Source organism: Argiope bruennichi, chromosome 2 (genome assembly GCF_947563725.1).
Source record: "Argiope bruennichi chromosome 2, qqArgBrue1.1, whole genome shotgun sequence".
Lineage (NCBI taxonomy): Eukaryota > Metazoa > Arthropoda > Arachnida > Araneae > Araneidae > Argiope > Argiope bruennichi.
Window position 1 is genome coordinate 136,131,241 of NC_079152.1, and position 16,118 is coordinate 136,147,358.

At 30.7% G+C, this 16,118-nt stretch overlaps 1 protein-coding gene across 3 annotated transcripts in view; it reads left to right on the forward strand.

Annotated features, from left to right (window-relative positions):
* LOC129955325 (uncharacterized) overlaps positions 1-8,539 on the forward strand; it is a 43,914-nt gene extending 35,375 nt beyond the window's left edge. For 2 of the 3 annotated variants that reach the window (XM_056068215.1, XM_056068214.1), the window contains exons 4-5: positions 1,677-3,272; positions 7,731-8,537. In XM_056068215.1, coding sequence (XP_055924190.1) covers positions 1,677-3,272; positions 7,731-7,876 — 1,742 coding nt within the window. In that variant the 3' untranslated portion in view covers positions 7,877-8,537. Of the gene's footprint in view, positions 1-1,676; positions 3,273-7,730 lie in introns of all 3 variants that reach the window. The other variant, XM_056068216.1, reaches the window with a different exon arrangement.
* The last annotated feature ends 7,579 nt before the right edge of the window (positions 8,540-16,118 follow it).

The following is a 16,118-nucleotide window of genomic DNA, read 5'->3' on the forward strand; positions in this document are numbered from 1 at the left end:
TTTACATAAGCGTAACTAAATAAATGTGATTTAAAATATATTTGAATGCGGTATAAAGTAAATTAAAGAAAATGTAACTTATGTTAATCAAGTCGCCTTCGTCGGTGGAGCAGATGGATTTTCTGGACGGAGGTAAGAAATAACGGTTTTACTAAATAAAACGACCTCCATCGGCTTGTGGAGGCTTTCCTATTTGGTGTCGCTTAGACCACATTACAAGTGGAGGTCCTTGCAGTAAAGATGACAAGCGTCGTCTTGCCCTCTTCACTCTTGTGTGGCGTTATTTCGCCCATCGTTCATCACCAAATGGCTTGGGCGGAATTGGTATCCTTACCATCTTACTTCCCTCATCAAGAAAGCACATCAGGTATGGAAATGAAAAATCTGGATTGTATGGAGGATGTACAAGGGTCTCTCAGCAAAAGTGCATTGTAGTTTTAACATATTTGGCAACAAGTGGGCTGGTATTAGCCTGCAACAGAATGATGCCAAAGTTCCCATGCACCACTGTGCATTAACTGTGGCACCGTTTCCTGAAAATCAATAAGTAGCAGGCCCTTACAGCGAAAGAAAAAGACCATCATGACTTTCTTGGAGCTGGCGTGCACGACTTTGGATTTTTTTTTGGCAGGGAGGGGAGGGGAATCAATGTCATTCCATTGTTGGCTCTGATGCCTGTTCTCCGTCTCAAAATAATGACACCATGTTTTACCTCTCGTGACAGTATGGAACATGAAACGATATTTTTCATCGTGATGCCGTTGCAGTTATATTTACACACTCTTTTGCTACTGCTCCTCTGTCAAGCTGCGAGGAAGCCAATGTGCACAGATTTTCAGTAGACTCTATCACGATGACGTGAGAAATACCGTGAGTAATGCTCAAAATGACCAGATTGTCTTCCACCATTCGCCGTCGGTCTATTCTGATGGTAGCAACCACTGCAGCAACAACAACAAAAAATGACACTCGACCTTCTCGGCATCGTTTATTTCACTCAAAAACATACGCACATAACATATTGGATATACACAGCAAACACATGGGCATGAAAAAATAACCGCATTATAGCATGTTGTCCTTCTTTTTTTGGCCTCGAGAGTGAAGCCGAACACACATATGACTCCCTGGCCTCCCTCCGAGTACGTTTAACTGTTAAATGACACAGCGGTGACCATTCGCGCAATTCATTCCTGATTCTCAATAGAAGGTGCTTCTACGCATAAAACTATCAATGTTATTTACTTCAACGCAGCGCTCGTTTTATTCCCCCCCCCACACACATATACATGTACATACATACATATACATTCCACGTTACATGGTTTATTTCTGCTCTTTGAATACTTTTAAAAGTATTTCTGACTATTTTTTTCATTAAAAGAATTGATAATATTTTAAGTCGTAAACGAATAAAATGAGAAGAATTATTTTGATTACAAAAATTAACAAGACATATGTGCTTGATTTATGCACATAACGATACTTATTAATCAAGATAGTAAATCAATAATTGGTAAAAAGAATTGTCTGTGATGCTCGTTAACTGATGAATCATCGTAAATAATTATTACTATAACATTATAAGAAGAGTAAGCCACAAAATTTTCTTCTTGCGCATTACTGTCTCGTGAATTTCAAATCAAAGTTACATAATAAAACTTTCTTTCTTCTAGGATCCGGAGTTGCCCTTAACAACACATTACTTGCTTTGCTTGTGAAGATTCATTTTAAGAAACATCTCACTCTAGCATTCGGAATTACACAAGCAGGTTCTTGCATCGGAGCATTCTTCACTCCTCCTCTTCTTTTGTGGATCTTCCGAAATTACGGTACATCCGGAGGGTTTCTTATCATAGGAGCGATGGTGCTTAACACCTTGCCTATCGTTATGATTATCAACATATTATCGCCTGATAGAACTTCGAGCAAGTCGGGCAACTCGGTGAAATCTAAAGAGTGCACGAAAGGACAATCAGGAACAGATGTAACTAAAACGGTCAGTTATTCTGAAGGTGAAGATAGTGATAAGACATATATCACTGGTAATGAAAATGAAAAAGACGTAAAGACGCGAGAAGAGAATGTTGTTCCCGAAATACAAAATAGTCCTGAAAGCGAGGATTTAACTTCTTTAATATTGAACAGATATAAATGTGATCACGCAGAAGTCGTAACAGATGGAACCAATAGTAAGTCAAAAGGTCCTTCAAATGAATTTAATTTCTGCAGTATTTCAGGGAAAGCCGAGGGCTCAGAAACGGGAAAGGAAGCAATGGTGTTGGATGAATGGGAGATTATCTCAGAAAACAAACCGAAAACTATCACTCATGAAAAGGAAGATAAAGTGGACATTGATAGAAACATCAATGAATTCCGAAATTATTCTAAAGGAGAGTCAATTCCTCTCGTGGATATTCGAAGGAACACAACAGCAAACATTTCTGACGAAACTCTCCAACCTTCAACTGATCATACATATTCTAAGAGTAAATGTAAAATAAAAGCTGAAATAAATAATAAAAATATATTAGGAAATGTAAACGACTACGATCATAGTAAAGACAGTAACAGTGATGCACTTCCAAGTACTTCAGTGAAGAATATATCAGCTTCTAGATCTTCAGAATACTCTGCAAAGACTCAGTTGCAGTTAATGACAGAAACCGAAGAAGTTATTCCTCCGTTTCTCAGCCCTTTTAATCCAATATCTTCGGAAGTTACGTTGCCATGCAATCAAGAAATTAATCACAAAGAAATATTAAAAACTGATAAACAGCACTCACAAAGGGCAAAAAATGCCAATAGATCTCTGAGGATTTTTCTGGATGTAACGTTTTGGATTGTCGTAATAACCCAGAGTCTTCACGTTTTCATTCTTATAGTGTTTTGGACCACCATGATAGACTTCTCAAGGGACAAGAACATTGACAGAAGCATGGAGGTGTATTTGTTGATGGTTTTGCCCATAGCTGAAATAATAGGTCGCTTAGGACTGGGATGGATTACCGACAGCAATTACGTCACCAGAATAAATTTCTCTATCCTTTCTTTCATAATCATGGGTTGCTCTTGCTCACTTATGGCTTGGGCCCGAGAATTTTATATAGTAATAATAAGCATTTTTTTATTCGGCATTATTTCCAGTGGACTCATAACCATGTTACCAATGATTGTATTTGAATTCTTCGATTCAACCAAGCATACGATGGGTCAGGCGTCAAGATATTGTCTTTTTGGTCCTCTCAGTTTCCTGAACGGCCCGCTGATAGGTAATAAAAATTTAATCATTCTTTGAACATATAAATTTTTATTAAGAATTCTTTTAAGATGGTTTTGCTGAATTTTGTATGCTTCATGCTTATGGGGATGGAATTTCGTTATTAATTTTTCAATCACTTTTTCACGCTCAAGAATTCTGAAATTTTGTACAGCTAATAATTTTCTGTAACGATAGAATATTTCAAGTTATTCTAGATCTCTTAATTATCAGTTAATACTTTAATTTAGGTAAAAATTTATGTTACAGATGTGTTGCCATCCTGAATTCCCTTCTAGAAATATTAATTGTCAGATTTCGTAATATTTATAATTATGAAGTATATTAAAGATTTTTTTTAAAAAAAGGAAACAACAGAAATTTAAAGAATTAAACGCACTTTTAGTATAGTAAAAAGTAGGAAATAAATATTTTTATCTATGAATCTAACAAGATTTTTTAAAAATTAATATTCTGAAAACATGAGGTAGAATTTCCAAATATTCTTCAAAAATTTTAATACATTTTAGTATCAGAAATTTACTTTTTTACAGTTGTATTTCTGAAAAAAAAATTAAAAGTAAGAAATTAAGGATACTTTAAGAATATAAGAAATTATATATTCTTAGAATAAGAAGATGTTTATTGCGATTTATATTTAATATAGGACTCAGCTCCTTAATCGCCACTCAAGCCTGTAGACGTTGTCAGATATTTTAGTTAAATACCATATTCTGTGGGAATCGTATAAGAGAATTAATTGTTTAGATAGTAGCAGAATATATCAAATATAGAGATTATGTGTGAACTGGAATTTTTATTCTTTTAAATCAAGAATATACGAAGATAAATTTTCACATCCCCCATCAAGAAGAAATTTCACAAGACCGTTTAGAATATAGATGTAAATTTCAAGAAAATTGTCCGAAAACTTCTTAAATCCTGACAAACTATTTTTGTAATTTTAAGTATGGGAAAGATTACCCTGTTGAGATTCGTAAACTCTGTAACAGATATTGTAAACTATGAAGGTGCATTGATTTAACCAGTTAAATGCATTCGACACCCTTAATGATTTGTAATTTTTTAATCTAATAAAAATGAAATCTCATTCCATTTTTTTATGATTTTGTATAATTGACTGTGTAATTATTTATTTGTATTGCTCTCGACATGTATATGCAACATCGCTTGGCTTTATAAAGAAAGATTTGAAGGACTGACTTCAAGAAATAAATTCCGCAGTTAATTGTTTAAGATTGATTAAGTCTTAAAATCATTAATAACGAATAGATACGAGGCTCTCTCTTTTATGGTAAGACAAAGACGATAGCAAAATCAAACTAACAGTGCTTAACTCTCCAGACTACTTTTTTAAAATGCCTTATCAATAGAAATATTTCCTTTTATGAATTTTAATAAAGAATAAAAATTAAAGATTTTAATTTTTAATTTTTTTTTGTTGAAAATCCAATTAAAATATGATTTTTTTATTGTTATTGCAATCAAATATGCTTCCTAATTTTCAGTAAAGGAAAAAAAAACTATCTGAACATAATTAAGTTTATTGAATATATCTTTGGGATGTTTCATATGTCATTGATGTGATCTCTGCTACAAATTAGTTCCGACATTATTATTGTTGTAAAACGAGTTAAGTTTTTTAAAAAAGATCAAGGTAGACACATTTTAACTTTTATTTTTTACTTAAAAAATACTTCCTTATTATTGCAGCAGGTCTTAAATAATTAAATAATCAATTACTGAAAATGAGTCATAAAATAAATAGAGACAACCAATTTCAGTATAAACCGCAAGGCATCGCAAAAATCTGAAAGCGCAGCATTTTTTTTTTTTTTTTTTTTTTTTACATATTCTTACTTTTGTTTTCATATTTTTCTTGGAAACAGAACCATGATTGATTGAAGATTAGGATAATTCCCTACACCCCCCCCCGGTTGCAAAATGAATGTACACTTCCAAAATACGTCTCCCGGCTTTGGCTCATCGAAAATCTGCAAGTCACAACAAAATTCACGTGGTTGTGAAACGCAGGAAATAACAATAAGGAAAGTATATCGAGCTACATTGAATATCATAACAAAACAAGAAAGAAATCCAAAAATTCATTATTAATGTCTCGTGCACGATTCAATTTAAATGCAGTACACTCCCGAGTATCCAGCCAAATGTGGCGGACGGCCAGGCTGGATAACAAAAAAGCCGGATAGGCAGAAGTTCTATGAACTCATTTTTTTGACACCAATACCAAAAGACAAAGTTTTTATACCAAAACTATTGTTATAATATGTATTTTCCCAATTCTTATTGAGTGCTAAGCTCTTCATTTATCTTAAGCCACCTAGAATGTGAACGTAACCGCGGCCGGTGAATTATCAAAGCAGTTGCCAGTAACTTGTCGAGTTAAAATAAAAAGTTCTGTACTAGTAGTTTATATATGTTTATATACTGCACGTTTCAAGTATTTATTCGATAAAAAGTCCTTTAAAGAATATAAAAAAAAAACTTTAAGCATACCCCAAGAACAATTTACGAATACTGTATGTACTATGCAATTATAATCAGAAACAGCGGTAATAATTGAAGTTCGTTACACATCGACGAAACAATGAACAACGAACAAAACGCTGCTCTTTTACTATCACAACTTGTATTTTGCACACGACACTTAGGAAGATCATAGCAGACACCCACTTCCAATGCCTTGGCCAATGCAAAGCCTTGCTTTTCTCATTTAATTACGATGAAAGAAAACTAGGCAGGATAGTCACGAACCGGATACATGGAAGTGTACTGTCATTCAACTACTTGAGCTTAAAAAATTCCCAACTCCTTTTAAGTCGGGATTAATAGTTCCCTTTCACAAAAAAGGGAAAGAAAAAAAAATATATTGAAGTCTTATAGACCCATTTCTCTCCTTCCGACCTTAGGAAAATTATTTAAAAAAATTACTACTCCGAAGAGTTAAGTTTACTCTTAATAAGCAGCAAGTGTTACACTCACACCAGTTTGGTTTCACAGAAGGCAAATGAATAAATGATGCTCTTCCAATGCTTTGGCCAATGCAAAGCCTTGCTTTTCTCATTTAATTACGATGAAAGAAAACTAAAGCGGAGAGTCGCGAACCGGATACATGGAAGTGTACTGTCATTCAACTACTTGAGCTTAAAAAATTCCCAACTCCTTTTAAATCGGGATTAATAGTTGTTCTCTTTCACAAAAAACTGAAAGAAAAAAATAGATTGAATTCTTATAGACCCATTTCTCTCCTTCCGACCTTAGGAAAATTATTAAAATTACTACTCCGAAGAGTTAATATGCAGCAAGTGTTACACCCGCATCAGTTTGATTTCACAGAAGGCAAATCAATAAATCATGCTCTTCGGAAATTGCTACGTGTAATTCAACTAAGTGATTTCTATAAGTGCAATTTTGTAACGCAGCAACAAAGCTTCATTGTGTTTTTCTAAGTTAGGATTCAATCAACTTGAATGACCTTGCAGACTAATTAGGATCATTAAGAATGTGGGAGAATTAAACGCGAAACATCGATCGTAATGTAACTAACATCTTATTAGATTATTTCGCATGCATATCAAAAGGTGTAAATGCCAAAGAATAAAAAAGTGGATTTAAAAATTCTGCCTTTGAATTAAAGTCAAGAAAAAATAATATTTTCTTATCATAACGTTGAAAGGAACGAAGGCACGCAGTAATAAAATGATTTGAATTGAATTGTTTCGAATTGCATTTAAAATGAAGTTTGAATGGTTTGTTAAAATCGGAAAACAATTGTACCCCAATGAAATTAATAATATTAAATTACTGTTCTTTAAGATGGTATTAAAAATTTTTTAAACGATAAATATTTCCTGAAATTATCATAAATTTTGCTATTTAATAAAATATTTAAAAATTAATTCATTTTAAAAGTTGAAATATAGCAGTATTTATTAGAAGGATTTCTTGTAGCTGACATTCAGATGCATGCACTTCCTGTTTCATATTAGTGATTCTTTGATTGAACAAATGTTAAATAGGATTGTATTTAGTTAAAAAGCGGGACATTTAAAATCTGGTATTGAAAATAAAAATTTAAAAGAAAATATTTATTTTTCTTTCGATTTTTTTTCAGTGCTTGAGCAATAAGAAATAATAAACGCACTATTGTGTTTACACTAATGTGTTTTTTTGCATACCATATTAACACAAACAACATTGTTACGAGATCTATACGATGTTGGACGGCATTCAGAATGTCGGACAATATCGTAGACAAGTATTATATACTATCTTATGCTAACAGGATAGGATGTAAATTGATATTAAATTATTTTACTCGCTAATGAAATGTTTTATTAAAATAATCTTCCAGGTATTTAATTTTGAATCAAAAATTTGTGGAATCTTTTAATAATGTCTTCATAATATGTTTCTCATTCCGTTTTAGGATATTTCAGAGACACAGTGGGATCTTACTCTTGGCTGTATCACACACTCGCAGTGGTGTCGGTGGCTTGTGCAGCTCTCTCAGCCTTGATCCCGGTGCTTGCCAGGATCAGAGACGAGAAAAGGAAAAAGAAGAGAACGAGTTGAAAATGTCATTCAAGAAGACAAATATTTACAGTTCTCCAACATAATTTAAAAATTAAAAATGCTACAAAGACACAGGGGTTTTACATTAGCACTAAAACAGTATAATAGAATTAACACAGAAGAGGATTTTGAAAGTGAATGACTTAAAACGAAACTTAAAATGCAGTTATTGCTAAATATGCCTACTTATTTTCACCCAAATGCTGGTATGCTCACAATACGAGAACGGACGTTTTCTATAAACCTTAAAATAATAAATAAGGCAACAATAAATAGAACAGTAATGAAAATTTCTATAGAAAATTAAAATATATTATGAATCGGATCACAGTTCCAATTTCTAGCATTCCTATCTAACTATCAAGATTCTAGAATTTTTGCTTTCAATTTCAGAATCTTGGTTTATAAATTTTCTTACTTTATAGTGTGATGATAAAAGAAAAAAATATAAAAAAAGATTATAATAATTATTATAATTTTTCTTAACAGTCGAAATTAAGGGCAAAAAAAGTTTGTTAGCCAGTATTAAAAGGTATTCAAAAACTTAGACTTGGAAATTATCTACTCGTGAATGTTTATTTCGATAGATTTTTTATGGTATTTCTTTAAGTATTGATTAAAACAATTGAACATTCTCTTTTACGTAACTGATAATAGCATTAGAAGTTCTATAAAAATTAGAAAACTGCAATGTGCAATTTTTATAAAATATTCTGTTATTTCCGATTTTGTTAATTTTTTTAATATTAATAACTTAATATATCTTATTCTATAACAACAGGGAAACAATAAAATTCTTTCAAGCTTTTCTGAAAGTAAATAAAAAAATTTGTTAAAATCTTATGTGAAGGCAAGTTTTATATTTTACACATTACTTTTATCGTCAAACAGTGGTTTGCTACCTGAAGGCGTGCCACGGCAAAGCTGAGGAAGAAGAAAGTTATGGATTCTCTCCTACGGCTATTCTATTTACTAAAACCAACGAAACACATTGCTATAATGTGGTACTTAAATAGTAAAAAATGTATTACTCAACTAGTAGAAAATATTCGCTGCAATCGATGTCAGCTGCTGGAGTTTTCTTCCATGTAAAATACACATGTAAATTAATTACTCCTGATTTGTTTCCTTGAAGGCTTGGTATCCCTCCCCAAACTGAATCCAGATCAGACTTTTTCCTCAGATGTTCTTGGTCAGTTTGATCTACAGAAAATGTCACTTTTCCTCCCTTGACTTATGCCAAGGAATGATGGGGTAAGTTGGCCCTGAGCCATCACAACATTCATTGATACCAAAACAATGCAATGCAGTGGAAGTCCTCATCTAACGAAAATCTCTACATTCCGATCTTTTTCAGAACTATTGGATTTTCAATCATACAATAATTTCCTAATATATCTATAGATAGTATAAATATTTGCAAAGAAAAATGATTTATGCCATTTGCAATCAAAGGATGATTAATTTTGTAATATTGACGTGTTAAAGTTCCAGTTTTATAACACAACTTCAAAAAAATAAACAATTGATTTAGGCCTTAAAGTTTAAGAAACATTAATTAAATATGCTAATTTGTGAAGAGATATCATGAAAGAAATCGGAACTTCAGACAACTGCCAAAAAATTGAAGGGGAAATTATAAAGAAAAGAGTTTATTTGTTAATCTATAAAGTGGTTAAGTTACATTCACCAGAGTGTTTGTAAACACTTTCAAGGGCAACTTTGCACTTTGAGAAGGATTTCTATACAGAACAGTGGATTCTGAAGCAAGTTTCAAAGATCCATTTGACGATTTGAAGACACGGTAAGAATACAAACTTGAGTTCAAAGAGAATTCCTCAGAAACAAATGGAAGTTTCAACAGAAAAAAGAAAAAAGTGTATTATAAAAAAACCGAAGATGTGTTGTCCCTGGTCCCTGCTAACTGAAACTCACCAAAACCCTAAAAATGCGATTGATTGTATAGTATCTTCCCAGGTTTACAACGCAAACTCTATGCGCTTCGCTCGCTATGAAAATGATACTCCGTCCTTTTAACATTATAAAAATATAACTATGACTGAGTTAATTTATTTGTTTATGAAACCCGAATTCAAATCAGAAATTAATGAAATCAGAATTTGGCCTTAAAAATACCGTCTTCTATATTTTTTGTAAGAATTTAGAAGACGAATGAAACTAACAAAGAAAATTACGAAAATGTATAGCGAAGAAAATTTAAAGATACCTCTAAAAACACATTATTTAGATTTAATAAGAACTTGTGCGATATCGTAGCGCAATTATAAAAGAGCCAATCTTGCAAATTCAAAAAAAGAAAATAATAATAATAATCCCAAAATCATTACCTTTTGATATTCAATTCTGGGTATCAATCCTTTACCAATTTCTGGGAGGCTTGAGAATGGTCGTTTTAATTGCATGAAGGTATTGCGAAAACAAATGAAACAAATAAATGAACTTATCAAATGAATTAAGTATCAGAAAAAAGTGTAGCGACGATTCCCAGATTAAGAATATGCTTGTAATTACGTAAATAACCAATGAATAGATGTATCCACTCTGTAAAATAACAGCCATTAAATAAATTAATACAAACTCAAATCAAAATATAAACAACATAATGAGCTACTTCATAATTATTGTATGAATGCTTACAGAACTTTTTTATAAACAAAATGCATGCCTCTTTTGTTAGAGAAATCGCTGTAACATTTTCAAATTGTATGGTCCTGGTAAACTAACATGAAATTGCCCATGTGTAAAAGCAAGCTTGCTTAACACTAAACAAACTTTATGAAACGTCTGATCTTATGATTCATTTATGGTGATCAAAAATGCAAAGCGTACAAAAAAGTGTTTCCTTTCAACCCTAAAAAAACATATTATACCCGTATGGAATGGGAATCGTTCTTTTGAAAATGATTGTGTCATTTCTGCCTCACTAACATTATGTTTGACATGAACACTGCATTGGCTACACTGGAATAAAATGAATAAAGCTCACCCTAGCAAACATTTGACTTGTTTCTGCTATATAAAGGTGAAATGTGGTAATATATTTGACTATAGATTTTGAAGCAATATTCAACGTCAAATTCCACTTTAAATATCTATTTCTGTTTCCGAAGACCCGAAAACTAATGTAAAAATATGCAGTTGATGGAGCAAAAAACGCTTTCAACAGTTCGCGAGATTTCGATAACATCAGCAAATGCATCTTGCCATCATGACAGCCTTTTGTATACTTATCGGATTTATTTTATTTTTCGAAAGATAGGACAACAAAACTCACAAATATCAGTCGGGATTCTAATAACGATATCTTCTTGTCATTCGTATATATCAAGTGTATTAGAATAATCTAGTCCTTCTTCCTGAACGCTTTTCAAAACATTATGATTTCAACTGATTCATTTGCCAGTTGAATTTGTCTTCTTATATTATTTGGATAATATTTTACTGCATGACTAAGATTCACGTTTAAATGATAAAGATAAATAGTCGAAATAATTGTTAAATTTCAATAACAGCAGCAAATAACTATTGAAATTCTTTGAAATGCTCAATAGAGCCGCAGATGAAAGATTTATATATATATATATAAAAGAATAGTTATTGGAAGAGCTGCTTTTGCCTTCCAAAACAACTACACTTTTCCAAAAAAGATTTCTAAATTGAATTACTGTTGTATGGAAGTTTATTTACATTTATTTTAATAATCGTTTGCATTCATAGAGGAAAAAAATACTGTAATAGCTTCCGAATCTTATAACTAAATAACGCGTATTTTGAGAAATGTATAAGAGACATATAGATAATATTGAAATGGTTCGTTTATTTATTAAAAAATAGAAATAGGTAATTTTTGGAAAAACCTTTATTATTTAGCTAGTATTATCTTTCCGTGCTGCCCGTAACAGGATGTATGTCTGAGAAATCAAAATAACAACAAAATAAAGTAAATCATTTGGAACGAAGTCAAAAAATAGTGATGATTTTTTTGACATATTTTTTTGTGTGTGTGTGTTTGTTTGTATAATTGATGTCGCTTTATGAACTATTTTTTGCACAGAACATATAAATTGAAATCTTTCGGAAGATGCTCAAAACACAGAGTGTAAGAGACAACAAAATGAGGAATTTTATTTCAAATGATATTATTAGACAAAAAATTAAAGAAAAAAAAACAAATTAAATTTTAAAGAAATTTAGAATTATATGATTAATGAAAATCCTTAAACTAATCAAGAAATGATTAATTTAAAATTAATGACGAAGTTAGATCTTTCTTGTTTTAATCTTTAGGAAATAAATGTGTGATTATTTACTTCAAAGAATTAGAAATACACAAGGTTTATAATGTCGGATGTAGAAATTTGAATCCCATTTTTTTGAAATTTTTCTGATAAGTGATTAATTTTTAGAAATTTTTCAGAATCAGTAATTTGCAACTGACGCAAATTACTGATTTCTAAATTACAAAAGTCAATAAATTTCTTGTTTCTAAAGAAATGAATTAAAATTATTTGCTTCTAAAAAAATAAATTAGAATTACTTACTTCTAAAGAAATAAATTTTACATTTAGAAAAACAATTTCTTGCTCTCCTCATTGGTACACTTATTTTACACTCATTAGAAGAGATATTAAGAGCAAATATATGAGAAACGTCTTTAAAAACGACATAAAATATTAAATTAAAATTTTTCAACAGCAAATTGTAAACTTTAAGGTGCTTTGAGTCACCATTGCGACTACCTTTGTTCCGAATTTCCTGATTGTAAGTGCGGTAGGTTTATCTAGTCTCCGCAGGTATACACAAAAACTACTGTTTATAAGTATACACTTCCACCTTTGCTATTTATTTCAACGTCATTGATAAACATTAATAATTTAAATTATTGAACTTATTCAAAGAACATTTCAGTACTAATATCAGTTAAAATAATGAAAATTTTTTTAAAAAAATTAAAAAATTGTTTAGTTTAAAATGTATGAGCAAGAGTTCTAAAGAGGAATACTGTAAGACCTGCTTCACAGAAAACCTGGAAACAGTTCCATTAATTCGTTGAAGAAATATCACATCAGCATCCGTTAAGATTGCTTTTAAAATATTCCATATAAAGAAACACTGAATAAATATGTGTCATTTCCTGCACTTGAATAAAGAAAGACACGCAAGGAATGGAACACCATCGTTTCGAGTTACAAAATGTGCAAAGTGGACTTATATCGCAAACTCATATTCGATGCAAAAAGAAAAAAAAATGACGTAATCAAATAGAAAAAAATAATTAAATGTAGGTTCAAGTAATACAAATTTCATTTTTGTAAAAATAATTCCTAAAATTGTAATTTGGGCAGGATATATATCTCCCTTCTAGCTTTGTCACAATTCAGTGACGAATAAATCATTAGTTTCCACACAATTCCTTTTAAATTTTAACACTTAATTGATGCATCATACAACAAGGAATTGAAAATTAATATTTTACGAAATAATATGGGTTTCAACTTCAACATTTGAAATTTTATTCTAAATTAAAAACTGCATGGTACAAACGAGATTTTTCGATGTACAAACGAATTTTTCCTGTCATTTATTACAGCTGTAATTCTATTTGCGTTCTCTTTATATTTTATTTGCCGAATGAAAGCATTTGAACGAAAATTCGAATTAACATGAGATATAATAATGTTGGTTTCAGGAACAGAATTTTGGCAAATGCGCAATACAAGTTTTTAGCAGAGCTAGACACTGTTATGATAAAAAAAAAACAATTATTAATTGATTTTAGAATTGTTCTTAATCCATTTTTAGCCATAAATGTTTTCTAGCTTGTTTTCTGCTCCATAGTTTTTATAAAAGGTCTTACACAAATGTAAATACACGAGTAATTAAAAAAAAAAGAATACGTATAAAGTGTTAGAAATATTTGTATAACAAAACAAGAATTCGAAATCCGCACTCTTCAGCACACACTTACACTTTTCCAAAATTAGGATACTCTCAAGTAACCTTGATGCTTACCATCGCAACTTCTCACTGGCAGTTTTCATAAACATTCAAAATAAACGATAAGCAAATGTTGCTAGAATCATAGTGTTATATTTTTCCTCATTTCACGAGTATATGTAAACGATACGGCTGCAAAGTGAGTATCAAATTTCTTGCGATATTATTGTAACATATTTTTGCTTTTAATGTTTTTTCATTGTTTTATTATTCATTATCGTCAAGTATTTTATTCAAAATTACTAAAATGATGTTACGAAAAAATGCACGTTCTGAATTCTCTAGGATTTAATGATTAGGATGCTTTCATTTGCATATTCGATTCTTTTAATATTATTTTATTAAAGTAATAAGACGCAATTTGAGTTATTTTTCTTGATGAAAAAATTATATGCTGTGGAAAGTTGAAATTCTTTCTAACCATACTATGAGATATTTCATAAGTTATGATGAAATAAAAATATATAGAAAAATTACCTTTCGAAAAGAAATGGAACTCTTTTATGATGAGAAAGTTCTATATTGATTATTATTCTGAATAAAAATAAAATCAAATTATGAAAAAAGAACTTTAGTTATCTAGGGGATTTATAAAAATAATATATTTCAATATTTGTTTCATGATTAGCGAAATTCTTTTTATGAAGCATCGCATTGAAATGTTTATTTCCTTACTGAAACGAGAACCAGCGAGAGTGGCCACCACAAAACTTCCTCGCGTACTTCCTAATAATGGTGTTGTTTTCTTTCTCCGCCGCATGAATGGTTTACCTTGGATAAGGTTGTGAATGCCTTGCCTGGCATGGATAAAGAATAGTTAAACATTATAGATCTTTGGCTATTGATTGGCGATTAACCCGAGTATTCGATTAATATTTAAATTTACTAAATCGAATATGACACCTTTTTTCTGACAAATTAAAACAAAAAAAAAATAATTAAAATTGTAGCCAAAAGGTCACACACCAAATTTGATTTATTTAAATCATTGCGTTTTTGAGTTATTGCATTTACATGTATACGAAGAATACACATTTACGTGTATTTGGCAGATTGTATTTAAAATTTGGTAAGAATCTTCATTCTAAATGCCAAACATGTATGCCAAATTTTATTTATCTGGTTCTGTACGACTTGTCATTTGCACTGGAACAGTCTAACAGACGTTTTCTTGGGATAGATTGACAGAAATCTAGAAATTTCGTGTAAAGTCCATATTTCAAAGTTTATCTTTCCAAGTAAAGCGTTGTTGAATTATCTTGTTTAAAGACAGATAGACAAAATTTTAAAAATGTTTTTCTCAGGTAATGGGATCTTTGAAACGTAAAATATTGTCAAAATATCGAGTTTGAATTTTCGGATGATTGCAATACTTTTTCTTTGTGTGCTCCGTATATGGGAAAGCAAAAAGGACAGATTTCGTGAACATAGATATGTGCTTTCTGTTTTTCAAAATTAAATTATTATTAACTACACGAAACTAATTGTAATTGAGAAATATCTTAGATTTTATCATTTTGCCCATTTAATGTAAAAAACAACAAATGAAAAAGACAGACTTCTAACAGATTTAGTCGTTGAGTCGTCAAAAATAATGACTTCTTTCCTTGTTGAAAATTTTAATGCTTTCTGGCTCAAACTTCAGATACTATTATCCGATAATATAAAAAAAAAAATTCTTACGATCATTTTGATAGTCCAAAATTCTGCTACTATCAAGATTTCCAATTATTGTCATGAAATTTTTCACAAAAATTAATGCATTCAGTATTTTTATTGGATGGAATGGCAACGTGATTGTAAATTATAAGGGGAGCATTGTTCCGAGCACTCTTTTTATTACTAATAAAGGCGAATACGTCTGATCGCATCTTTTGGTAATTTTCATAGCAGATTGCTTCACCTAGTGTTACCAAATTCATGCAAACAAATTATAGAAGGAGAAAATGTGCATCTTGCAGAATTTCTTTTGCAACTTTTAAACAGAATTTTAGTTATTTATGAGGTAAACAATATTTTTGTGATAATTTTCGAAAATATTATAACACAAATATTTTTTTTTGTCCTAACTTAAATTTCAAATAAATAAATATTATTGTATATAGAATTTAAAGTTGCGAATTCAGTTGCCACTCGATTGCTTCCCTTAGCTTTAACAAATTTATTTCATTATTGCAAAAAAAGTTATTTTTTATTGTGATGATTTTCAATGTTTCATCAAAAT